Here is a 26848-nt window from a genome sequence, read left to right as displayed (position 1 = left end):
AGAATACCCTAAACTTATGTTCATTTTCTAAAGAGTAAAGAGGACGCTGCTGCTGCTGGGGCCAGACACACTGGGAGGTAAGGCTTGCAAGCAGACGGAACTTTTCTTTCTGTCTCTGTGACCTGGAAATCGCTGTGCTCAGCTGTTTTTATTTCTTGGGTCAAGCTACAGCCTGCTTTATCTGCCCATCAAGGAGGAAGCCCCAGCTTCACTGAAAATTGGGTTGGTTGGGAGGGACGGGGGAGTAGGGGGATGTAGGATGATAGCTAAAGGGTATGGAGTTTCTTTTTAAAAGGTGATGAACATTTTTTAAATTGACTCTGGTGACGGGTGCACATACCTGTGAATATACTAAAAACCATTGATGTAACACTTTAAATGGGTGAATCGGGTGGTATGTGAATTATAACTCAATAAAGCTGTTTTTTTTTTTTAAAAAAAAAGAATACTTCTTGCTGTACTAATCTGGCAACAATGTGAAAAAATATTGTGTTGGTATCTCAAAGGAATCGAGTGAGGATTAAATGAAGTAGATAATACACGCCGAAGTGCTTAGTACCATCGTTGACAAGGAATAGGAGGTCTGAAAGTGCTTTGGTCTCTTCCCTTCTCCATCCTGTAGCAACTGCCAAGAGAGCACGCCAGCAAGAGAACAGCCAAAGTAAACAGAGAAGCTCTTTATGCCAAATCGCAGAGCCCACGAGGGGAATGTGGGGGAAGGGCAGGGAGGAAGGATCCTCCCCACTCCTTTATTCACAGGTTTAGATGGTGTTCCATCTGCTCTCTTAGTTTGAATTTCTGGACCTAGAGGAAAGGGAAAGGAGTGAGAACCAGGCGTGGGCCTCTGCCAGCTAGGGTGACCAAGCCCAGCTGGTTTGCCTAAGACTGAGGAGTTTCTCAGGTTAAAGCCAGGAGGGTTTGGGGCAAACCAGGATGAGCTGACTAGTTGGTTACCCTACTGCCAGCCTCTCAACAGAATCTGGCCCACCACTCGGGGAGGTATAGGCAGGCCGCCTGACCTTCTGCACCTGGGCCCCGGGCTCCCCTACCCCTCCCTGGTCTCCTTACACACCTTTCCTGAGACGGTGAGGGGGTAGTTTGTGACAAACACGATGTATCGCGGAATCTTGAAGTGGGAGATCTGCAGACCAGAGGGAGATAAAGCATGAGGCTGGGCGGGGTCCCACAGTTGGGTGTAGGGGACAGTGGGCTGACAGGTTGGCAGGCAGAGGGTGTTGGAGAAGTGAGCAACGTCGTGATGCTTGGGGTGGGTTGAGGGTCCCACCTTCCCTTTGCAGAAAGCCTTGATCTCCTCCGCTGTGGTCTTCTCCCCTTTTTTGAGCTGAATGCAGGCACAGATTTCCTCCCCCATCCGCTCATCCTTCACTCCTACCACCTTCCAGAGTCAGAGATAGAGATCAGACATCCCCATCCCCATCCGCGTCCCCTGCTCTTGGGGTCTCACCTGGGCTCACCCGGGCTGGGCGCCTCACCTGCACTTCCTGCACCTGTGGGTGTGTGTGAAGGAAGTTCTCGAGCTCAGCGGGATAGATGTTCTCACCGCCGCGGATGATCATATCCTTGGAGCGGCCCAGAATCTTGCAGAAGCCCTGCTCGTCCATCATGGCAATGTCTCTGCAAGGAAAGCCCAGGAGCCGCCTCTCACCTCTGCCTCATCTGGCTGGCTCGCTCACTCATTCAGCAAAAATTTATCAAGCACCCACTATATGTCTTGCACTACTCTAGCCTCTGGGGCATATGGCATGAACAAGACATTACTTGGATCGTATAGTCTCATGTAGGAGGCAGATAAAACCAAGGAAACCCATACCTATGGCATATTTTTTCTCTCTCTAAACATATCTATACATATGATTTTCATGGCTGGCTTCTTCTTATCATTCAGGTTTCAGCTCAAACGTTTCCACCTTAGAGAAGCCTTCTCTGATCACCCAGTAAAGGGAAGCTCCCCTCCCCACCACAGCCACTCTCTCTCTTAGGACCCTATTTTATTTTCTTCGTGATGTTTATAAATGTCTGAAATGATCTTGTTTGTATCTGTCTCCCTCCACCAGACGTGTGGGAAGTGAGAGCAGGACCCTTCCCAGTGTGCCTTCCGTTGGGCCACCGGTGTTTAGAATCATGCTGGCACATGGCAGGTGCATAATTAGAATTTGTTGAATTAAATGAGTGACTGAATCTTGGCTCAGATTTGGCAGGCACTGTCCCAGGTGCTCTCATCTGTGCTGCATTTGGTCCTTCTGGGAGCCCTATTTGGAGACTATGGTCATCCCCATTTTATACATTTTGGAAACGAAGTCTCGGAGATGTGAAGGGACCATCTTGACACACATGTTCTCCCTGTTCTAGTTCAATGTTGCCAGCTCAGCCTCAGGACCCCCAGCCTCCCCTCGGCAGCCCAACTCTCCGCACTGCCCTGCCTTCTCACCCTGTCCGGTACCACTTGTCCTGTCCAGTTGCTTCCTCGGTCTTCCAGGGCTCACCCCAGTAGCCCAGCATGACGCAGTACCCTCGGATGCACAGCTCTCCAGGTGTGTTCAGCTCTGCCAGTGTCCCCGTCTCCACGTTCACGATCTGGGCCTGGGACCAGGCAGCTTCAGGCTGGGGCCTCCCACCCTCTCACTTCAGGATGGGGGGCCCTCAGGATGGGGGGAGCTTTGCCTTCCTTCCCCCTAGTAATGAATCCCCCTGGCTCTGCCCATCCCCAGGGAAGGGAGACAAAGGCTGGAGTAGGTCCATCACCAGTCCGACCCTGGAGCTGGGCATGAAAGAATAGTTGAGGCCCAGGCCAGGAGGTGCTGAGGAAACAGAGTGGAAAGGAGCTGCTCAGAGGAGGAAGCCTGCGGGGGAGCCAGGCCAGCTGAAGAATTATAAACAATGCACAAGAAAGGGGAGTCTCCTCTTACTTCCCATTAAGCAGTAAATAAAGAAGCCAAAGAGGGTGGCACAGCAGGGCCATGTGAACAGAAGAGATGGCAAACAGGCAGAATCTGAAAGCCTAGTTGAGAAACGAGCCACAGCCAATGTGCAAGGAAAGCTTAGCCTGTGTGCCTCGTGTCTGCATCTGTGAAATGGGGAGAACTACACTTGCCCTGTCTACCTCACAGGTGGGCATCCCAGGGAGTGGCAGTGAGGCTGTCAGACACATGGGAGGGGGCTGATGTCACTGCACACTCACTTCAGGGAGAAGGGCAGTTGGTCCCTGGGGAAGCACTCTGGCAGTGACCCCAGAGGGGCAAGGGCACAAGGGGGGGAGGGGAAACCAGGTACGGGCTGGCATAAAGCACCACTGTTACAGGCTGGGAATTTGAGAGCGAAAGGTGCTCTGGGTCAGCCTTCAAGGTGCAAGGGACCCCCAGAGGAAGAAGCTGCTTGGGAAACTGTTTATGCCAAGCGAAAAGAGGACCTCTGCCAAAGTGAGTGGGGGCAGGTGGGGAGGCAGGGCTATGGGAGGGAAAGAGCTGTGTAGGAAAAATCTCTGTGCCCTGGATCCTCTTTGAGGCTGTTCTGGCTGCCCCAAAACAGACAGTGGGCTTGGCAAAAGCACACCTCAGACAGGAAGGGAGGCTGCGGAGAAGGTCAGCTGCGGCTGACCACTGTTCCAGCTCTTCCCCACTCAGGCCTCAGCCCACAGAGAAAGCCCCAGGCCCGGCAAGACCTTGCTGCTGCAAGACCTTGCTGCTGCGGGCTCTCAGCGTCTTGAGTGAGCTGTTTGGATCTCTAATTGAACGCAATAGACATCCCAGGGGGTGAACGCCAGGCGAGTGGTGGGAGGTGGGGTCTGGGGCCCACCTCTGTGTGAGGCATGATTCTGCCCACACTTTCCGTCTTCTGCTCCACAGTGTCCTCGGTGAAGTTCATGAAGGTCACGGGACTGTTCTCTGTGGCTCCATAAACCACCTAGAGGGTCCAGAAAGGGTGTTTGGAACAGAGCCCAGGACTGCAGCAGGGTGGGGAAGTTACCCTGAGGGAAGGAACCGGGTGGGGGGTGGGGCGGGGAATGGGGAGAGTGGAAAGGCAGTTGAATGGTGGGAAAAGAGGCATCTTCCGCAGAAGTCGGGAGGCAGAGGCACTGGACTTATTGCAGACTAGCTCAGCTAGCAGGGGGCCGGGCTCTCAGTCTTTGTTCTTTCCTGGAGCAGCGTTACCAATGTCCCAGCCTTCTCCACCTCCTCCCCCGGCTGTCTGAGCACCCCCTTCCTGATTTTGGGCCACAACATCCCCTGCCCCACCCTTCCAAGCTGAAGGACCTGTAAACTTGATGAGAAAGCCAGCCTGCCTTGACCAGCTGGGAGCTACGCAGACACAGCCCACCCGAAACCCGGGACAAGTGCCTAGCCTTGGGGTAGGTGCCCCCCAAGTTCTGGAGAGTTTCCTGTAAATTTATTTTCCTCAAAATAAAAATACAGCCAAAGCAAGGATTTAAAAAGCCAGTGGCACACCCCCCCACCCCCCCTTCCAGTGGTCAGAACATCCTAAGCAACAGAAAACCAGCAGCCCTGGAGGAACATCACCAGGCGGTGCTCTCGGCCAACTATGACCCCCATCTAGAGGCGACAGGTGACAGGGGCTTAGGAGAGGGCAGGCCTCCACACCTGAGTGCTGGGTGAAGGGAGAGGGGCTGGCTGCCCTCTGTTCCAGGTTCCTTCCAGCCAGCAAAGACACCAGACATTTTTTCATCCTTCAACCCCACCCTACCCGCCATTTCCTCTGTGTTAGTGGAAATGACTCAGGCATAGCTGGGGTTTGGAGAGACCTGGGGTCTGGCTCCTCCCCTCACCCCCAACACAGACAAGAACCCCTACCATCAGCCCAGAGCTCGCTTTGGGGCCAGAGCTGAGACTCTGCCTGCCCACTCTCCCCTTTCCACAAAAATGTGGACACCGTGGCAGTCACGTGGACACACAGAGACCTGGTCGGCTGGGGCAGGGCTGTCCACAGGATCTAGGGTCGAGAAGCCCAAGCTGTCCGGGGCTGGTCCCTTGTAGCCAGGACCCAGCCCCCTCACCCACCCTCACAGTCCTGGGGCCACTGCCCAGGTGTGGCTTCTGTCAAGTACACCTTGATGCCTCTCTGGCTGCCACTCTGGGAGAACCCCCCCACCAAGGGGTCCTGACCGCTGGGGGTGGGGATGAGGAGGTGGGGACATTTCAGGGAGATTAAGGACGGGGGAGATGGTGCGACTGTGCCTGTGGTCTTCAGGTGTTTGCCAAGCCCTGTGCATTCCCCTTGCCCCCAGTTCCCACTTTTCTGGTCACCTTCAGTCGTGGCAAAGGGGCATAGGCGGTGCAGGGGACAGAAACTCAAGCCCGGGGCTGGGAGAGAGGGGCCAGAGGCGGGGCCAGAGGCCAGTCCAGGGCAGGGAAGAGCTCCCACCTCCTGAGGACTGGCTGCGGGTGCAGCTGGAAGGGGAGCCCGACGCCAGAGAGCCCCATTAAAGCGCCGCCGGCCGGCGACTGCGGCGAGACTCGCTGTCCGGCCCCGCTTCCTCCCTCGCTGGGTCCAGGGCACACGGCCGAGCGCAGAAGGGGGGAGGCGTGGAGGCTCAGACTTGAGCAAACAAATAAGTTCAGGGAAGCCTCCCTCTCTTTGGTGTAAACTCCGGGCCCGGGACACACCCATACCCACCCCGGCGGGGGGTGGGGGTGGGGAGGGGTGGGGGTGGGGAGGGAGCAGAATCCGAGGGCAGGGAGATAGGGGACCACACGGTCCCCATGGTGGGGGGGCCCCTCCCCTTCGAGGGCGGGGGCGCAGCTCCCGGCGGCCTCGCGGCTCCACGTAGGAGCTGGCTCCGGCTGCCGGCTGTGGTCAGGGCCATCGCATAAATAGGGCGGGAGACGGAGCACTGAGGACTTGCCGCTGCCCCCAGCCCCGGCCCCAGGCGTCCCGGCCATGGCCCGCCCGATCGTCTTGCTCAGCCTCGGCCTCCTGGCCGGCCTGCTGCCGGCGCTGGCCGCCTGCCCCCAGAACTGCCACTGCCACGGTGACCTGCAGCACGTCATCTGCGACAAGGTGGGGCTGCAGAAGATCCCCAAGGTGTCCGAGAAGACCAAGCTGCTCAACCTCCAGCGCAACAACTTCCCCGTGCTGGCTGCCAACTCGTTTCGGGCCATGCCGAACCTCGTGTCGCTGCACCTGCAGCACTGCCGCATCCGCGAGGTGGCCGCGGGTGCCTTCCGCGGCCTCAAGCAGCTCATCTACCTGTACCTGTCCCACAATGACATCCGCGTGCTGCGCACCGGCGCCTTCGACGACCTGACCGAGCTCACCTACCTCTACCTGGACCACAACAAGGTGACCGAGCTGCCCCGGGGGCTGCTCTCTCCGCTGGTCAACCTCTTCATCCTGCAGCTCAACAACAACAAGATTCGCGAGCTGCGCCCAGGCGCCTTCCACGGCGCCAAGGACCTGCGCTGGCTCTACCTGTCGGAAAACTCCCTCAGTTCCCTGCAGCCCGGCACTCTGGAGGACGTGGAGAACCTCGCCAAGTTCTACCTGGACAGGAACCAGCTGTCCAGCTACCCCTTGGCTGCTCTGAGCAAGCTGCGGGTGGTGGAGGATCTGAAGCTGTCCCACAATCCCCTGAAAAGCATTCCCGACCATGCCTTCCAGTCTTTCGGCAGATATCTGGAGACCCTCTGGCTGGACAACACCAACCTGGAGAAGGTGAGCTCCTGGCTGCAGGGCTCTGCCCCGGCTCCTTCTTCACTGCCAGGAGGCCCAGGGATCCAGGGCCACAGCTGGGCACCATCCCCTCTCCCCTAAATTTGCCTCTTCCTGTGGCTATCTCCAAGGTGAGGAGCTCTGCTACCTCTGTCCTCATCTTGTCATATTCTCACCCCAAATCCCGCCCTGCTGCCCCTGTCCCTGGTCTCGGCCACTGCCCTCCTAGGATTCCTACTTAGGAACAGAGCTGGGGCTGCCCTGGCCCCACCAATGGCCCCCAGGAGGCATGTCCAGGGCTCCCAAACCCCCTGCTGTGGGCAGCAGCCTGCTCTTCCTGTTGGGCCTTCCACCCCTCCTCCGCTGTTCCCCCCCACCCCCCCACCCCCCCGTCTCCAGTAAAACTACCACCCCATAAAGGGAGGTTTGTTTACTGAGGAGCCTTCCAGAGGAGCTGGGCAAATCAGGCCCACAAAGACACCCTGTTCCTGGTGGGGAGTGTGCTCAGATGGGGTGGGGGGGCTGGGGAGTGAGGAGGAACACATACCTGAGGAAGACCTCCTCCATGCCTCCCAGAGGCCCTGATGGATCCCCCCATACCCACCCCCAGTCCACACACATACATTCCACTGCATTCTCAGGTCCATTTCAGCTGAGTGGGGACAGGGGGCCTGCCCCAGGTTGCAGACATGCACCCATGGGTTCCGTGAGGGGGCAAAGGCAGAACCACTCACCCCTGTTAACCTTTGGCTCAAGGACCCTAGGTATCTCCCCATAGGAAAGACTGGCCATGGCTCACCATGTCCCAGACAACTCACTGCCCTTTGCCCACTCCGGTCACCAGATCCATCTCCTCGCTGCTCAGTCCTTCCTCCTCTGTGATGCCCAGCACCTGGCCAGGTGGGGCTGCCTTGGGTCGGAGTGGAATCCTTCCCTGGGACTAGAAAATCGCTCTGGTGTAGGGGCTCCGGCCAGGAGGTTTGGGCAGGGACCAGGGCAAGGTGGCGGAGATGGTCATCAGAGCAGTCTGATCACCAGGGAACTTCACACCTTTCTCTGGGCCACAGGCACAGAGATGAGGGCAGAATCATACCTGGACGGCAACCAGCCTTCATCTGGGTGGACAGAGTCTGCCCGAGCTTGCCCTTCTTCAGCCCCAGCCACTCCCCAGCAGAAGTCAGAGTCGCCCACCATTGCCAGCGTGGCCTTTCAGTGGGAAGTAGAGCAGGGCAGCAGGGGCTCATTTGGGGCAGGGGAGGCCAGGCAGAAACTGTGACGTCTGGGCCAAGATATGGGCACCAATAGAATGTTTCCTCTGGAGCCAGACAACCTGGCCCAAGACTCCACCGAGGTGGCTCCACAAATAGTCTGGCAGGCAGTGAGGGAGCAGTGAGGACAGAGCTGGGGGACATCCCAGGACCCTGGGGGCTGTGGGGAACCTGGGCCCACTGCCCATCGCACCGAACACTGACCAGCTTCACTGTGTGCCAGCTTGGGCCACTGGGGCCAAACTCTGGCTGCCTCCCCAGCCCCAGTGTTTGTGCAGGAAGCATGGTGCCAGGGGAGGAGGAGCTGGATGTGGTCCTGCAGCTACTGTTGACTCCCTGGGCAAGGGACTTAACCCCTCCCCCGCCCCCCGCCAATTTACATATTGGAAATAACACTACCTATCTCAAAAGGTGGTTGTATGGAGACAACTTAGTCATACTGTGAAACTCCTCAAGGTGCCACTGCTTACGTCCAGGGAACGACCCTGCTCCTCTGGGGCCATAGAGATGGGAGAGGCCGGACACGGGCTGGGGTGCTCACTCGTGCCCACCTCCCTCCCTAGTTCTCTGATGGTGCCTTCCTGGGTGTGACCACGCTGAAACATGTCCATCTGGAGAACAATCGCCTGAACCAGCTGCCTTCCAGCTTCCCCTTTCACAGCCTGGAGACCCTCACCCTCACCAACAACCCCTGGAAATGTACCTGCCAGCTCCAGGGACTGCGGAGGTGAGAAGACCCCCGTGGTACCCCCAGAACACGCTCGTGTGATGGAGTAGAGACACACTGGCCCTGCACTAAGACATCCTGGGCATATGTCCTAGATCTCTACCTAATAGGTGTGGAACCCTGGGCATTTCCCGATTTGCATGAAGATGACAGTTCCAGACTACCTTAAAGCCAAGTCAACCTGGCCCCATAGCTCACTGGCCCTTCCTCCAGTACTCTTACTCTCTTCCCCTACCCCAGCAACTCTCTGTCTCTCCAGGTGGCTGGAAGCCAAGACCTCCCGCCCTGATGCCACTTGCGTGTCGCCCGCCAAGTTCAGGGGCCAGCACATTCGTGACACGGACGCCTTCCGCGGCTGCAAGTTCCCCACTAAGAGGTCCAAGAAAGCCGGCCGCCATTAAACAGGTATGGCCCGGTGGGCAGGTCCCCCATTCCCTCTCTAGAGATTCTGGAAGTGAGGAGGGTGTCTCAGGATACTTCCCCACCATGAAAGGGCGTGCAGACCCTCCACGTTTGCAGGGAGAGGAGGGGAGGACTGGGGCTCCCCCTCTAAGGGGGAAAATGATGCTGCCCAGGACCACCACCATTCTCTCCAAACACCGTCTAGGTTGTTGGAGTCCTGACACCAATCCTCGCCTCACCGCAGGTCCTGACCCAGCCGGTCCTGGTGACTGGTCTCTGCCTTCTGCCGGAGAAACTACTGATCCTCCCACCTCTGACCCCCACCTTCTCCCCACAGCCTTTGCTGATGCACAGAGCTGTCCACACCTAGACATGTCCTGGCAGGGGACGCGGGCACTGCAGCACAAACCCAGCTCCACCGGACGGTGAGAGCTTCATCACGCCTGGCCCCACGGCTACGGCTCCTCTCAGAGAAGCCGTTGCTGAGACCCCCCAAGTCCTTTAGAACCGGAATACGGTGGCCATCAGGATGGCCACTCTTCCAGAATCCTCGTCTCTGCTCCCCTTTCCCTGCCATTTGGAAACAAACATCAGATCCTTGCCCCACCCCTTGCTTCTAGGAAGGGTCTCAAGCCCCTACCCCCAACTTTGCCAGCCCCCGCCTGCCAGGACACTCTAGCCGGACACTGGTGCTTTGCCACACATCCTCCCGTGCTGCATTTCTTCCCCAGATTTCTATAAATATAAATTTATGTATGTGTAATATTTACTCCCCTGTCACCTATCTCTGTGACTTGAGAGCTGCCGATTAGGTAAGACTGTTTTGTCTCACATCTGCTTTCTGGAATGACGGCCAGCCGGAGGGTCTTCCTTGGAGACCCAGGCTGGGCTCCTCCCCACTCCCAGCAATCTCTTCTTGCCCAGCCCCGTCCTCCACTCACCACCAGTTCCTTCATGTTCAGCTTGTTGATGATGGCTCGGATCAGCTCTGAGGATGCAGGGGACCCACCGATCACACCTGAATCAGAGAGAGGGCTGACACAGCTCCCACCTTCTCCAGGCCCAGTGGACCCTCCCTTCACCTACGGCCCTTTTTAGGAAATAACATTCCCTTCTCTCCCCAACCCCGGACCTATTCCTAGACCAGGCAGCTGGCCTTGGGCTGGAGTCTAGGGACACTGGGGATTTTCCTCCCTCCCACCCATGTTTCTACAGTGGCCTTCTTGCCCCTAAATGAAAGATTGGGCACGTATGTAGCTCACTGGGCCAATCCTGGCCTGCCACCCTTGGCCCCATCCCACCTCCACACATGGCTGAGATGTCATAACTTGAGAAGTCTGGCTGGTTCAGAATGTCCACGAACATTGTGGGAGTTCCGTACAGCAAGGAGCCTCTGTATGAGGGAGGTACATCTCAGAATCAGGCTTGGAAGTAGAAGGGAACTTCCTCTTCTCACCACCCCACCTGACCCTACAGTAAGGGCCAAGGCTGCAACTATGGGGAACAGGCAGGAGAAGCTCCTTGGAGGGAGGAACTGGTCCTCGCCTGGGGGTCTCCCACTACCCCGTCTCCATTTCTCCTGGTTGGAGGGAAGAGACATCTTGGAAAGGGATCAGGGCCCAGAAGTGAGGAATAGGAGGGTCTTATCAGCCCACAGATAGCTGTCCACTGATGCCCACCTCTCTCTGCTGATGGCCTCCAGCGCCTTCTTGCCATCAAAGACCGGAGAGGACAGGATGAGGGTGACCCCGTGCATCAAGCTCACCATTGTGCCTCCCACGGAACCCAGGCAGTGGTACAGGGGGCTGGGCAGGACCACCCGTGACTTGTCTGGTGGCTGGAGATGGAAGCAGGAGGCTGGGTCTATTGCAGGGCCCCCGGAAGCCAGTTCCTCTAGCCAGCGGGGGAGCCCAGCAAGCCCCCCACCGCCGGCACGGTGCCAGGGAAGCCCTTGCTGGGCCAGCACCCCCTCACCTTCTGGTGCAGTCTCAGGCGCTCTCCTATCATGTTGGAGTTGTTGACAATGTTGTAGTGGGAGAGCGTGGCCCCCTTGGGGCTGCCGGTTGTCCCCTGACAAGACAAGCAGGTGATGGCTTGGCCTCTTTCATCCCATCTCCTTCCCACCCTGGGCCAGTGCATGAAAGAGCACTGGACTGGGAGTCAGGAGACCGAGACGGCTGCCCCAGATCCATTCATTCACTCAGTACATATTCACAAAGATTTGCCACATGCCTACACGGTGCCAGGTGTTAGGATCCACAGAGGTGGCAAATAAGGTCTGTCCTTATGCCGCTCAGAGAACTCTGGGGCTCACCAGCACATGCCCTCTCTGGACCTCAGTCTCCCGATCTGCTAAATGAGGGGCTCTGACCTGTGGTGGCTCAGTGCATCTGCCCCTGTGCTGGGGACAAGAGGGCCAGGGGAGGTGGGCATGTGACATGGACACCAGGTGCTGAAGTTTTCCCGGGCAGAGCAGACAGCTAGGGCCGGCCCCACTAGAAGAGTGTTTGCTCTCCCCTGATCTCTACTGCTGCCTCCTCCCTCTCGGGGGAGGGCCACATGACGGGCAAGCGTTAGTGTGCCAGCCTGGGCTCGGGACAGGAGACCTCTGCCCTACCGAGGTGAACTGGATGTTGATAGGGTCATGGCAGGACAGGAGCTGCTGGGTGTGCCGGAGCCGGGCCAGATTCTGCTCTTGACTGCCAGCTGCCACCACCTCATCCAGAAGCAGCGTCCCTGGCAGAGGGGCGTCCGCCGAGATGACTGTGGTCAGCTCTGGGAGCCTGGGGGTAAGGGAGCATGGTGAGAGTCGGGGGCTGAGGAAGGGCCCACAGAGATGGGGACGGGATGAGGGGGCCAGGAGGCTGCACGAGGCACGCCTCCCAATCTGGGACACCCCCACCTCTGACTCTTCAAGTGCCCCGGCTGGGCCTTCTCCACCTCTGGACAGATCTGCTTCAGGATGCTGTAGTAATGCTGGGTCTTGAATTGCCTGGGGAACACGAGGGCTTTGCAGCCCACCTGCAGGAGGGGAGCGCCCCACCGCGGTCAGCAGGAAGCCTCAGCCTGGGGATGTGGTGGCGTCCTAACAGTTGCTCTCTTGCCCACACCCACCACCACCACCACGACACACACATGCACCACCCCCAACACACACACACCACCCCCAACACACACACTAGCCTGTCTGACCAACAGCCCACTCTTCCCACCCACCGTCTAAGGAAGGACAGACTCTGGGGGTCACTCACTTGAGCATGGCCCCCCAGCCCAGTCAGCCCTCTATGACAACTGGAAGCCCCCTGTGCCACCAGCTGGCTCCCCCGCCCCCACCAAGGCTAGGAATGGGCCTACCTTCTTGAGGGCATACTCCACCTCCATAGCCTGGTAGGCTGGGTTCACAGACACCTGGTGGAGACAGAGAGGGTACATCATGTGTCCTGGGCAGACTCTGTCCCTCTCACTGCCCCTCCACCCTCAGAGGCAGCACCCTGTACCTTCTGAAACCAGCCAGGCACCAGTATGATTCTGGGGCCAAGGGTCAAGGGGGTTCCCCTGAATGATGCCCCCCCCCCCCACAGCCAGCTGTGCCAGGTAAGCCCCTCCTCACCAGAATGATGCCTGCCTGGGCCGTGGCCAGCTGCATGAGTACCCATGCGTAAGAGTTGGGTCCCCACATGCCCAGACGGTCACCCTTGCGGAGGCCAGTACTCAGGAGCCCAGAAGCAGCTTTGTCCACCTGGTATAAACATGGCGCAAAAGGGTGAGATGCAGGTGAGCAGAAAGGGGCCCATGACTCGCCCCTTAACCTTTGGCCCAGGGGTTCACATCAGAACCACCTGGGAACAAGGGACAGGCAGATACCTAGGCCTCAGCAGATCTGGAGGCGGCTTGGGAACATGCGTAGTTAACCAGTGTCCCAAGAACGACTGATGCAGGAGGCACCTGGGCCACCTCTGCCTCAGTCCTGCCCTCCTCTCCTGACATCCCTTGGGGCTCTCAGGCAGCCCCAGCACCCTGCCCCACAGCTAGGCACCACCCTTGCTGCTCCACCCGGCCAGGGCAGCCTGGGGGCCAGCACCTGCCCACTTTGAGGGTTCAAAGTCAGGACCCACCTCCTCCTTGAGCTGGGCAAAGGTCAACCTGATGTTTTCGTGGTGGACAACCAAGGCCTCTCGGTCCGGGACCCTCTGCGCTGTGGCATTCAGGCATTGCCCCACAGTCTTGTTAATGAGGTGCAACGTGCTGTGGCCCTGGACATGGCTGAGGCCTCCAATGGGCAGGGTGGCGGTGCGATCCATCTCTCCAGAGCTGTGGGGAGAGGGGCTGTGGGCTCAACTGCACCAACCCAGGCGTCCTGGCAACAGAGGCTGGCACGCCCCGCTGGGAGGTAGGCTGCTTACAATGTGTGCGGGATACTCCAGAAGCTGTCTGATCCGCCCCATCCCCAGGGACCATCATCATTTAACTTAGGACCTGCTTTGCCCTTGGGAGATCAAACCTGGAGGCTGACGTCCTGTCGTTAATCAGAGAGAAGGTTCTTTTCCCCAACCTACTCCCCAGTTTCCACTCAGTGCCAGGGGCCTGGAGCCTTGGTGCCAAAACCCTGGAAAGGGAAACTAAAGTCAATCACGCTGATTTGACGAAGCAGGGAGGTGGCCTGTGTGGGCTAGGAATGGCCTCATCCTACACACTGCTTCCTCCTAGTGAAAAGGCCCCTGGGTATGTGTCAAAACCCACAGAATAGTCTAACACAAGGACTAAACCTTAATGGACTACGGACTATAGTCAATAATAACGTACCATACTAGTTCCCTAATTGTAACAAATGTACCACACTAATGCAGACGTTAATAGCAGGGAAACTGTGCCGGGGTGGGGTGGGGGGGTGGGTATAAGGAACTCTATGTTCAATCTGCTCAGTTATTCTGTAACTCTAAAACTGTTTAGGGGGACTTCTCTGGTGGCGCAGTGTTTAAGACTCCACGCTCCCAATGCAGGGGGCCCAGGTCTGATCCCTGGTCAGGGAACTAGATCCCACATGCATGTCGCAACTAAGAGTTCACATGTCGCAACTAAGGAGCATGCCAGCCGCAACTAAGGAGCACACACGCCACAACTAAGGAGCTGGCGACCTGCAGCTAAGGAGCCCGTGAGCCGCAACTAAGGAGCACGCCTGCTGCAACTGAGACCTGGTGCAACCAAATAAATAAGTTAAATAAATGTACATTTAAAAAAAATTAAAAATAAAACTATTAATTACTAAAACTATCTAAAGTCTATTCATTAATTAAAAGCAAAAACAAAAAAAGGTCCCCAGCAGTCCAAGTGTCACAGGCCTAGGGCTGCTCGTGCCTGCTTCGCTGCCCTGGGTGACGGCTGCTGGGCTCCCACCCAGGCCCAGCTGGGAGTGTGGTAGCTCTCAGACCCTGTTCTCATCAGAGAGGGCATGCTCCAGGACCCTTCCAGGATCCTTCCAGGCCTCCTCTGGGCCACCACTGGGTGGTGTGGGCCCCAGGGACCCTTCCTGACGATTCAGTCCTGCAGCTGCTGAGCTGAAAAGACCGAGCCTGGCTTTCACTGACTGACCACTTACGGCTTATGGGGGAGAATTTCTGGGAAGAACAAGGTAGGCAGGGCAGAGCGGAGCAAAACTGGTTTTCCCTGTAAATGGGTGAGGAGACCTCATGTCGCAGGAGGGCGGGTCCCAGTGTGGGCTGATGGGGAGGCTGTCCTGACTTCAGCGAGCTGAGCCACACATTGGGAAGCGAGCGAGCACTGGGCTGGAGTTGGGGGCTTGAGGTCTCATCCCAGGTGTACCACCCGCTGGGTGGGTGGCTGTCACAGACACCTTTGGTGTCCCTTGACATGTCTCCTCAGTGCATCTCTGGTTTCAGCTGCTGGGACAGTTCCTTGCGGTTCTGTCTGCTCAGGGACTCCCTCAAGTCTCCCCTTCTTAGCTGGACAGTTCTGGGAGGCATCGAGTCCCGGGGGGAAGACCCTGGTTGCCTGCACACACCCCATACTGACTTCTCTTCTTGTCTCCTCCGCACTCCCTCACTCCTACTTCCTAGGATCACAAATAAATCACCAGCACCCAAGTCCTTGCTCTCAAGAGAATCCAAGTTAAGATACCTGTGTCTTCATCTCTCTGGGCCTCAGCTTCCCCACCTATAAAGTCTGAGGACTTGGATCAGTGGTTATCCTCAAAGGGATGCTATTTACCTACCTGGGCAATCTTCTCAAAGGGCTGTAGGGAGCCACCTAAGCCAGGTGTTTCCCTCAGGTATGCTGGAGCTGAAAACAGCCAGGTGTCACGGGCCTCTGAAGCCCTGCCAGCAGCCCACACTCAGGTTGACAAACCTAAAGAACTACTGAGGTAGTTCCCTGTGGTCACCATGACACCCCTCAAGAGAGACTGTGTACCCAAATCCTTCACTCACAGGCATACTGTGGAGGGCGTCCATTTTTGCCCCCTGGGAAACACATACGCTCTTTTCTTCGGGTTTGCCAAGGTGATAGGGGCAAGAGCAAGCATGTGGAGAAAACCTGCTTAAGAAGAAAGTCAACACAGAGGAAAGTAGGAGAGATGGAAAGAGACAGAGAGACAAAGAGAGACAGAAACAGAGACAGGAAGACCCAGTGACAGACTTAATCTTGCGATTGTCGAATACCTAGACCCGGTCACGTGTTAAGCCTACCTACCTCTGGACTTTTCACTGTCAACAGTCAATAAATTCCCTCTTTCAATTTAAGCCAGTCTGGGGGTCGGGGAGGGGAAAGCTGAACTCCATTTGCGACAACATGGATGAACCTAAAGGACATTATGCTTAAGGGGAATAAGCCAGACACAGAAAGATTAATACTGCATGATCTCACTTATATATGTAACCTAAAATATGAACAAACAAACAAATTTAAGCCAGTCCGAGTTCGGTTTCCATTGCTTACAACTGGTGAATCCTAACTATATACATTTTTTGCGTTCAGTGGCTTACCACTGCCCTTGAAAGCCTGGCAGGCCACTTCCCAACAGCCCAGCATCTGGATTAGAAGGCAGAGAAATACAGATCTCAGCCAGTTTAATGGTCACATTGTCAACAGATCATTAAAGGTGGGGAGCGGGGGGATCTGCCTGACAACACGGACCCTCTTCTTCTCAAAATGACCCGGAGTCCTATTTTGTTTGGAATCTGGTTTTCTACACATTCACCATGGTTTTCAGTGGCTTCTTGGAGTGTCTAGTTGGCAAATCAACAGGTTGATTAATGTGCCCCCCCCGCCAAATGCAGTTCAATTGCCCTGTGTATTATCTCCTTTATCTTCATGGTGGCTCTGATAGATGGTATGAGAGAGACCCCCAGTAGCCCCTTCTCCCTTAATAATACACCCTCAGATGTTCACCTGGCTATGGCCAGGTGGAATAGAGACCACATTTCCAAGCTTCCCCAGCAGGTGGTCTGGTCCAAGAATAAAGTTCTGGCCAAGGGGACGTAAGGAGAGGTCGTGAGTGCAGGTTCTGAGAAGAACCCTTAAAGAGAAGCACATCTTTTTTTCTTTCCCACTGGCTGTAATGCTGCCCATGACAGTTCTCTTGGACCACATGGTGAGCTTGGGCACCACAGAGCAACAGACAGAAGGGCCTGGAGTCTGACAGCAGGCTCTACCATGCCGGCCACAGACTGGCCATCTCCCAGAAGAAGAAACTCCCATCTCCTAAAACCACGGTGAGAGGGGATTTTTGTGATACACACTAAGCCAATTCTGAAAAATACAGGTGGGAATGATGAACTCTCATTGTACAGGTAAGGAAACTGAAGTGCAGAGAGGCAAAGTGGGCTGCCCAGCTGGTAAATAGCTGAGCCTGAAGTGGAGAGTTCAGTACCACTGCCCCAGCATTACAGCCTTGCCTGCCCAAGCCAGGGAGAAAGGATGGGATGGGTAATTCTCTTCTTTAGGCTCTGGATTTAGTCCCTATCTGATCAACAGAGATTGTCTAATCTCAATTTTATTTTTCCACAATTGTTTACTAATTGAACCCAAGAAACTGGGACTGCGTAGGGCAGGGTTGTGGTGGAAACAGATTGCTCCTTCAGAGGATTGAAGGGTTCTAGAAACACATACCAATGCAATTTGCTCATAAACTTAAGAACCACGCATCGTTTGGAAAGACCGAGTGCAAACACCACTGATTCTACTTCCCTCCTTCCTCAGACACACCCAAGCGCCTTGGTCAAGAAGGGTGGCCTCTTCTTTTTCTACTCTTAAACAAAGTGGCAGATACCCCCATTTAAACCTGAAAAAGACAATAAAGAGATTTGGTTTCAGGAAAAGTTGTTTGCTTGTTTGTGGAAAGTTTAAGGAGTTGGAGCAGGACCGCCAGGAGTCCCAGCTGCTACCAACTCAAACAACTAGAGTAAGCCTTTAGCGACCGCACTGGGTACTATAAAACGCCAGGTGGGAGTGAGTCAGCCAGGCAGGAGCTGGGAGGGAACTGGAGACAAGGTACAGCCCCACCTAAAGCTGTCCACAGAGAATGGGCCTGTGAAAATTCAGGCCCGGGTCGGCTGCCAGATCCGATTTCATAAGAGAAGTCAGGAAACAAAGATTTAAAAAAAATATAATTCTTTTGACCTTTCATCTTTGGCAACTAATGTGTTCACTGTTTTATCCTCAGTGCTTCACAGGGCCTGGAATGTAAGAAGTGTTCAAATGAATGACCAAAAGAATGAATTATAAATAATGCACATAACCCAATTAAAAATAAGCAAACAACTTGAATAGATTTTCTTCCAAAGAAGATATATGAATGGCCAACAAGCACATGAAATGCAAATTAAAACCACAATGAAATACCACTTCACGCCCACTAGGAAGGCTGTAAACAAAAAACCAAAATATCAAGTGTTGGTAAGCATGTGGAGGAACCGAAACTTTTTTTCCGTTGCGGAGCACAGGCTCCGGACGCGCAGGCTCAGCGGCCATGGCTCACGGGCCCAGCCGCTCCGCGGCATGTGGGATCTTCCCGGACCCGGGGCACCAACCCGTGTCCCCTGCATCGGCAGGCGGACTCTCAACCACTGCGCCACCAGGGAAGCCCAAGACTAACTTTTATGCAATAAGGCAGGGCTGCAGGCTGCCCATGAAGTTCATGTGCTGTCCTCTTGGGCAAGCCTCAGTCCTCAGTCAACATACTCACCCTTGTGTGAGACACAGCTCCAGCTAAATGTGCCAATGCATCTTCTAGCTCATGGCAGATGAGAGGCAGGCTCTCCTCTTCCATCTCCCTTGCACATCACCCCAAGATTCATCATTCAACCCAGCAGCCCAAGTACTGCTCACTGATCCATGCACCATGGGGCTGCATTCTTGCAGGGGTGGGGTGGGGGCTCCTTTCCCTAATTTTCAGAAAGACACTAGGCTAGTGGTCAATCTGGGAGTAGAGATGGCAGATGGTTGGGCTGGAGGGGACAACTTTTAACCTGTAATAACTGTTTTATCCTGAAATAAAGTTATTTTTATGTACCCACAAAGATGAGTGACACATTTATACCAGCTACAACATACAACTAGTGTTCAAGAAAATGAAGGAGCTGTTGTGACAAATAAAACCCAAAGAGCACTAGTGAATGGTCATTTTCTTAACTGATGGCCATTTTAATGTGCAGTGGCCACCAAGAGCACGAGAATGACTATGATGTTGAAAGGTCCTCAGCAAAAAATAAGAATTTCGGGGGCTTCCCTGGTGGCTTAGTGGTTAAGAATCCACCTGCCAATGCAGGGGACATGGGTTCGTGCCCCGGTCCGGGAAGATCCCACATGCCACGGAGCAACTAAGCCCGTGTGCCACAACTACTGAGCCTGTGCTCTAGAGCCCGTGAGCCACAACTACTGAGCCCATGTGCCGCAACTACGGAAGCCCACACGCCTACAGCCCGTGCTCCACAATGAGAGAAGTCACTGCAATGAGAAGCCCGCGCACTGCAATGAAGAGTAGCCCCCACTCTCCACAGCTAGAGAGAGCCCGCGCACAGCAACGAACACCCAACACAGGCAAAAATAAATAAATTTATGAAAAAAGAATTTCGACCTAAGTCTCTTAGGGGAAAAAAAAACACCACCTCAAAATAGATCACAGACTGCATGTAAAACATTAGAAACATTTAGAAAACAACATGGGAGAAAACCTTTAGGATCTAAGGCTAGGCAAAGTTTTTAAACTTGACACTACAAGCACGATCTATAAAATTAATAAACTGACCTCATCAAAATTAAAACTTTTCGCTCTGCGAAAGACCCGATTAAGAGGACAAAAAGATGAGATACAGAGTGGGAGAAAATATTTGCAAACCACATATCTGACAAAGGACTAGTATCCAGATTGCATAAAGAACTCTGAAAACTCAACAGTTAAAAAAAAAAAATTCAACTGGAAAATGAGCAAAAGACATAAAGAGATACGTCACCAAAAAGGATATACAGGTGGCAGATAAGCACATGAAAAGTTATTCAAGGGACTTCCCTGGTGGCGCAGTGATTAGGAATCTGCCTGCCAATGCAGGGGACACGGGTTCGAGCCCTGGTCCGGGAAGATCCCACATGCCACGGAGCAACTAAGCCCGTGCGCCACAACTGCTTAGCCTGTGCTCTAGAGCCTGTGAGCCACAACTACTGAAGCCCGCGAGCCACAACTACTGAAGCCCACGCGCCTACAGCCCATGTTCTGCAGCAAGAGAAGCCACCGCAATGAGAAGCCCGCACACCGCAACGAAGAGTAGTCCCCGCTCACCACAACTAGAGAAAGCCCGCATGCAGCAACGAAGACCCAACGCAGCCAAAAATAAATAAAATAAATCTATTAAAAAAAAAACAACAACAGTTCTTTGATGATATAATATTGGGGACCACAAGGTGTAACTGGGCTGCCCAGTTCAGTGGGCCTAGAAGCCACACCATCTCCATCACTCTCTGCTGGGATAGCCCCTTGACACATTTGTTAGACCTGTTCTGAGGCCCCCACTTCTCAGCTTGCCTTTATGCTGCCACACCCAAGAGCTGAAATATTGAGCATAGGAGATCATGTCCTTTTCCCCGTGGTTATCAAGGAAAGCTAAACTGTTTAATGTATAACACACACTTTCATGAATTTTTTGTCAAGATTAATAGGTCACTCCTCCCAAAAGCAACCCTTGATTTTTGAGCAAAAGAAGATAGACACAAGAGTATATACTCTGAGAGTCAAGAATAGACAAAATTAATCTATGGAGATTAGAAATCAGAACAGTGATAGTCTCTGGTTGGGGAAGGGAACTGACTGGAAAGGGGCACTAGAGAAATTTCTAGAACTGTGCTGTCTATATGGTAGCCTAGTCACATGTGGCTCTGGAACACTTGAAGCATGGCTAGTCTGAACTGAAGTGTTCTGTAAGTGTTAAATACACACCAGATTTGGAAGACTTTATGAAATAAAGAATATAAAATACCTCCTTAGCAATTTTTAAAGGATTGATTACCTGCTGAAATGATATTTTGGCTATACTAAGTTAAAGAAAATATATCATTAAACTTATTGCCTATTTCTTATTACTTTAATATGGCCACTAGAAAACATAAAATTCCACATGTGGCTCACAGTATATTTCTACTGAACAGCACTGTTTTAGAGCGATAGACAAGTTTTGTATCTTGGGGTGTTGAGTAATGGGTGAATACATTTGTTAATATTCATCAAACTGCACAACCAAGATTTGTGCATTTTACTGTCTGTAATTATACCATAAAGTCCCATGATCTTTCCACCACCCAACATAACCTTCCTGAAGGAGTCCACAGCTTACAAAGAACGCAGACTACAAAGAACCCCCAAGGTAAGAGCTACAATGAAGATTTTGAGCAAGGTACTCTGTATTGGTGGAAGCTTCCTTTTTTTTTTTTTTTTTTTTTTTTTTTTTTTTTTGCGGTACGCGGGCCTCTCACCGTTGTGGCCTTTCCCGTTGCGGAGCACAGGCTCCGGATGCGCAGGCTCAGCGGCCATGGCTCACGGGCCCAGCTGCTCCGCAGCATGTGGGATCCTCCCGGACCGGGGCACGAACCCGTGTCCCCTGCATCGGCAGGCGGACTCTCAACCACTGCGCCACCAGGGAAGCCTGAAGCTTCCATTTTTAGCTCGAATAAAACTGATGGTGTATATGTGTTTTTGCAGAGAAAGTAAACAGGAAATTATTATTTGAGTCCAGTAAACTCAAGAAGACAGAGGGCCTGAAATACTTGGGGTTAGGAGGCATCCATGCTGCAGATTTTCCCTTGGGCCACTGTTCGGGGCTCATGGGGAAAGTACACAGGAGCCAGGGGTGGAGGCTGATTCAGAACACCTGCCCTTGATGGCATCACTAAGGTGCATACAAGGTTTAGCTCTTAGCTTTCTAGGGTCAAAACCCTCAATGTTTTCTGTTCACTCATAGAGGACTAGAGAAAACCAGAGAGTCCAGAGGTTAGGAAGAGTTCATAAGGGTTTAAGCATAAGTAAGATTTCATACAAGTATGAAGGCTTCCTACTTCGACCACAGCCCTCTTGGATTCAGGGATCCAAGTCTCAAAGCCCAGCCTCCTTAGGAATCACAGAATGTCCACAGAAATACTGCAGAGTGCTTCTTATCCAAGTGGCCTATTTTACAAAGAAACCAAGGTCCGGAGAGGTTGAGAGACTTGCCTAAAGCCATACTGGTCGGGCTGGGCTTGCTTTCCTGTCATTCAGCTCCCAAACCGAGAAATACATGCATGCCAATGAGATTCACAGAACATGATTCCTAAGGTAGAAAAACAGCTTGTTTATTTCTGAAGGGAGAGGCCCCTGGCAGAATTATTGGTTCCTGTCATTTATCAGGACACTCCTCTAGCAAGGCCCCTTTAAGAGATGCAATTACATCCTGTACTTTGGTTTGATCAGGGGGGAAAAAAAGCAGTCCTTTATCCCAACACTCAGCGTAATCACGGATGGGTCTGTCAACACAACCAGAGCAGCCCCAGCTTGGTTTAAGCAGTTACCTCTGCCAGAACGTCTTCCTCCTGCTCTCCAGACAAGGCTCTAAACGGTGGGTCTTGGGGGTCATTGCAGGAATGCGCAAAGCCATTGTTACATAAGTACTTTCTGTCTCATAACTCATTAGCACCAGGCTGCGGGTAAGAATTTTCTTACGCGACCTCATTTAACTCTCACTCTCACGACAACACTATTTACACATAACAAAAGTCTCAAGTTTAACTTAGTCCCAAAGCTACCAGCTAGAAAGTGGTTCTTTTGAACTTAGATCTGTCTGGCTCCAAAGTCTTTGTCTGTAGATGGAATAAATAAATAATGTGGGAGATGTTAGGAGGGCTTCCTACGCAGGGTTCAAAAGAGTTCAAGCACAAGCAAGAGTTTATATCAATACAAGTATACAGCCTTCATCCTTCAAACCACAGACCTATCATTGGAGGGATCAGGCTCAAATTCCAGCTTCTTTAGGAAGTCTTACCTAATCCCATTCCCACCTATCAGATTCTTCCCTGCTTTGATTGACACTCTCCTGGTAGAGCATCCTTACTGCCTTGAATCAGTGGGTCTATGATCCTTCCCTGCAGATCCCTTTCTGGCAAAGAAGCCACTGGAAACAAGTTCATTCATCCTTGTATCCTCCACTGCACCCTCTACAGTAGATTGCATACCTACTGTGTGCAAGGCAGGAGAGGTAACTAAAACCGATGTGTACCAGTCACTGATTACAACGTCCAAATTTATAGTTTATTTTCTATTATTACATTTAGACCGGAGTAGTGAGTAAGGATATCATTACCAAATCCCTTGTTAATCATCTTTGGTAGATTACGGGAAGGGTCTATTTTTCTATTGTGATTTCTACCCAAAACACTTCCTAGCTTAATATAATCCCCTCATATAGGGACAACATTTTATAGTTTCCAGTACTGGTCCCACCTGATTATAGCCATCCCCCTGGAGGGTGGTCCATGAAGCCCACCCACGCCCTTGCACCAACCATCAGCACTGAGTCACTGGAGCCCCCGCTCTGAGGGTTACACCTGATTCTGAGAAGCTTGAGCCACGGCTCTCTCTGTCTTTCCCAGCTCTGAGTGTTCCCGACACCCTGGGCGCAGCTGCCTCACTGACAGCCCCAGGCCAGCGTTAGAGGTCTGAAGGAAGCGCGCTTATTGGAGCTTCATCAGGAATCGCATTGGATTCTGCCCTCCTAGGCTCCCTGAAGCTCCAGACTAGACCATCTGCCTTCCCTGGGGATGGGGTTGTGTGGACAAGGGGAAGGGGGTCTGTAGAGCAATGGGCAGCTTCTGCTTTCCTTCTGGGGAAAAAGGCTGTGGACAACCCTGACTTTGATGGATAGGGGAATGTCCAGAAGATCCAGGGGCTCCATTTAGGGCTGGGCAGAGGCTGACATCTTGGTAACTGGCCAGAAGAGAACCAGGTGCAATGAAGACGCCACTGAGGAGGGAATCCTCTCCTACCTTCAAATCACTTGAAATTCCTACCCAGACCCCATTTGGAGGTTCTCAGGTACCAACTCTGCCCCAAAGCAAAGGCTGAGAAGAGCAAGCCTTTGTCCATCCAGCATGTAGGTAGCATCAGTGACAAACTCCACGGTTAGGTAACATACTCAAGGTCACGCAGCTATAACCCAAAGCAGTCTGGCTTCAAGGTTCTTGCTTTTTCTTAACAGACAGAACTGGGGATCTGATAGGTAACAGGCATGGGGTGTTTGTCAGCAAGAAAGCAGGCTGTATGTGACCAGGTCAGAAAGAGCAGAGGACAGAAGCCCTGGAGCTTTCCGCACCATGGCACCTAGAACACTGACTAGTGATCATCTTGACTTATCTTCTCCCTCACTAGACTACAGGTTCCCCGAGGACTGCGTTCTCTGGCTTTCATAACCACAATACCCGCCCTGTGCCTGACGTGACATACGTTCTCAGGAACATCTGTGAATGCTCGAGACTCTTGAGGGCTTCTTAAGGACAAAGTAGGTGCAAAATCAGGTCAAACCATCACAGTCAGTAGGTAAGGCCTCAAGCACAAGGGAGTGGCAGGAATGGGAGGGAATTAGGCCAAATGCTCAGGAAATCTTTCTCTGGACACATGGATCTCCTCCTGACAGAGTCAGAATTTCAATGAGGCCTGGTGCCCCTACTCTGCAATTGTAGGCCTGTAGCATGTAAGAGACCTGCTTTGTTAACACATAAAAAGTCAAAGGTCAGGGGACTTCCCTGGTGGGGAAATGGTGAGAACCGTTTTCTTCATCAGAATCCCATCTGCTGACCTGCCCTGAGCCACTGGGTTTTCCCAGAAAATTAAGCCTAGTGATCTGAAAGCACTGCATGCTTTCTATCTTCAGAAACCAGCAAGTTCAAAATGTTGTGATCTTGGAGTTCTAGCCAAAGAAGAGGAGTTTGCATCTCCCTCCAACTTCATTTCTTTTTTTTTTGTTTTTTAACCAAGCAGTTCTCTCAGAGAACTTTCGGCTTCTCGTCACTTTTCCATGCCCAGACCTACACTCCACCTGGCATCCAAAACTGTGTCCTGACCTAGCTGGCTGGCAGGGCAGGCTCAGTGGTGCCCAGGCCTCCCCTTGCTGGGCGCTGAAGATAAAAGCCACCACTGATAACATCAGTGGGAGCCCAGCTCTGCTTAATCAACACACTTTCACATCTGTTATCTTACAGGGAGGTAACATTACTTACTGTGTTGCTGTAGAGGCAGCAAAACTACTTGGAAACACATCCTCCACCTGCCAGCCCCCATCCCACCCTCTGCATTGAGGACAGAAGAAAACAGGCCCGGTAGGTAGCAAGGAGCCAAGCGGTGTTTGAGGAGAGGGGAGACTGCTGAGCTTAGTGGCCTAGGGTGGACAACACCGGGTGGAAGATCCCCAAGTTTATCCCTGCAAGGGGTCCAGCTCAGAGGCAGTGTCCTGGGAACAGAGTACAGGCCTTGCCCCTGCCCCTCCCCCTCGGGACAGACCGCTAACGGCTCCCACTTCTGGCCATCAGTGTGCCCGCGAATGGACGAACCTAAAGTCCCAGACCAGAGCCCAGAGTCAGTGCACGGTCCCTGCCAGCCACCAGCCGCAGCCCCAGTCTGCGTGGGCCAGGCCAGCATTTCCTGTTGCCTAGGTGCCAGGTGCGGGGTACCTACTCTCCCGCGTGTGCCGCCCGGAGGTGGGGCAGCCGCGGGCCTCCCAGCCCGAGCGCGATCGGCCCCCAGCGAGGTTCCGCAGGACCCCCAAGATCCCCTCCGGGACACGGAGCCCGTCCCTCTCCTCCCAGGCCGCGTACCTGAGGGGACGGACGCCCCACAACCCCACTTCCTGCCAAACCCGGGAGAGGCCGACCCGGGCCCCCAGCACCCCCGGGCTCCGGGCGCACAGCCTCCCGACGCGCAGCATCCCGACGTAGACAGCCACGGCTCGCCACTCCCGCGTCCCGGCCCGAGTAAACTTTTAAGTGCGCTGAGGCGGGGCGAGCGCGGAGCGCGCGGGGAGGCGGGAGGGTCGCCTCTGCCTATGGGTTGCGGAGGACTAGGTGCCGGCCGGGCGGGGCGGGGCGAGGCGAGGCCTGCGAGGCTTGGAACGTGCGGGGCACCTTCCCCTTGACCCGCCGCCCTCCGCCTCCCACCCTGTTAAAACGGCCCTGGTTTCCTTCTGGATCCGACGTCCCCGGCCCGCAGCCCAAGGCAGGTCTCCCTTCCCAACCACCAGGGGCTTGGGTTTGGGGGCGCAAGAGCGTATTGATTTCCTAGAGGGGGAGCCAGCGGCGCGGCGCGGCGCGGCGACGCCAGACGCGGCCGTCCCCCGAGCCGTGTTGGCGCGCGGGTCACGTGCTGCCCCCGTCCCCCCGCGGGTTGCCGGCCAGAGGCCAGGGAAGCCCGCGCGAAGCGCCCCCAGCCATGCCGGCTGGAGCAGAGAGCCCGCGGGGGAGGGGAGGCAGCTGGGACAAAGCGTGGCGCGGCTGAGACCGCTGCGGCCCGAGTGCTGGCTGAGGACAGACGTCGGCTTCAGAAGGGACTCCATTAACAAATGGAGGGGACCCCCACGTCCCAAGCGTCAGCCTCCCATCCCTCCCCAGACTTCTGCCTTGACCTGCAGTGCACCCTAAGGTGGCCTCAGGCGTTGGAACCTGTCCACCACCCCCACCTCCGCGCCCCAGGCACAATTCCTGAGGCTGAGGAGTGAATGAAAAGTAAACCTCTCTCTCTCCAGACCCTCCCTGTGGTCCTCTGAGGCCCAAGTGTGGTTGCAGGATGGAGAGAAGGTGACTGCCCATCTCTGGACCTAGCTAGGAAAAGACGCACTGGACAGCAGTGTGGCACGTGTGCCAGGTCCGTAGTGTCTCGCTGTAGCCGTGGCCCTTCTTCCAGAGGAGAAGGGGGAGAGAAATACGGGAAGGACCCTGGCAGGGTGGCCTCCCCTCTCCTGACCCAGAGGCAGTGATACACACTGGGCCAGGAAGAAGGGGTGGCTGAGGGCGGGGCTTGGCCTGAGAAGATCTCCGCCTTTATCTGGGAATTTTGGCTCAACCAACCGAGGTTGTGAGAAGGAGACAACGCCGCTCCTCTTCATGAGCCTGAGAGTGACCTCGATCCCTCTGAAACCCTGGCTCCTGGGGAGGGTCCCCACACTTCAGTTGTGTGGGGATGGGCTTGCAAGGGCCTGCCTTCCTTATAGACTAGCTCACAGACTCTGATAACCCAGCCCAGGGAATGTGG

The 26848-nt window shown here is 54.2% G+C and overlaps 2 protein-coding genes across 7 annotated transcripts; one reads left to right on the top strand and one right to left on the bottom strand.

Moving 5' to 3' along the window:
* Positions 1–662: 662 nt before the first annotated feature.
* On the bottom strand, positions 663–25568 carry ACSF2 (acyl-CoA synthetase family member 2). Of its 2 annotated transcripts, XM_059996337.1 has the most exons (17): positions 25420–25568; positions 13583–13687; positions 13197–13392; positions 12692–12820; positions 12436–12489; positions 11984–12102; positions 11699–11864; positions 11056–11151; positions 10761–10918; positions 10383–10474; positions 10023–10099; positions 3814–3921; positions 2450–2601; positions 1494–1635; positions 1286–1396; positions 1073–1141; positions 663–804 (listed from the first exon to the last, which is right to left on the bottom strand). In XM_059996337.1, exons 1-17 carry the CDS (start codon positions 25527–25529, stop codon positions 754–756), a joined length of 1935 nt encoding a protein of 644 aa, XP_059852320.1. In that variant the 5' UTR covers positions 25530–25568; the 3' UTR covers positions 663–753. The 2 variants fall into 2 exon arrangements, with proteins under 2 accessions (XP_059852320.1, XP_069396146.1); XM_069540045.1 differs by lacking the exon at positions 13583–13687.
* On the top strand, positions 5854–14311 carry CHAD (chondroadherin). Of its 5 annotated transcripts, none has more exons than XM_059996340.1 (4): positions 5854–6687; positions 8516–8679; positions 8939–9084; positions 14082–14311. In XM_059996340.1, the coding sequence occupies exons 1-3, from the start codon at positions 5914–5916 to the stop codon at positions 9078–9080; spliced, it is 1080 nt and encodes a 359-aa protein (XP_059852323.1). In that variant the 5' UTR covers positions 5854–5913; the 3' UTR covers positions 9081–9084; positions 14082–14311. The 5 variants fall into 5 exon arrangements, with proteins under 5 accessions (XP_059852323.1, XP_059852325.1, XP_059852324.1 ...); XM_059996342.1 differs by lacking the exon at positions 14082–14311 and adding an exon at positions 14032–14042; XM_059996341.1 differs by lacking the exon at positions 14082–14311 and adding an exon at positions 9419–9835.
* Positions 25569–26848: the final 1280 nt, after the last annotated feature.

Source organism: Delphinus delphis, chromosome 19 (genome assembly GCF_949987515.2).
Source record: "Delphinus delphis chromosome 19, mDelDel1.2, whole genome shotgun sequence".
Classification (NCBI taxonomy): domain Eukaryota; kingdom Metazoa; phylum Chordata; class Mammalia; order Artiodactyla; family Delphinidae; genus Delphinus; species Delphinus delphis.
This window is presented reverse-complemented; position numbering and strand designations above follow the sequence as displayed.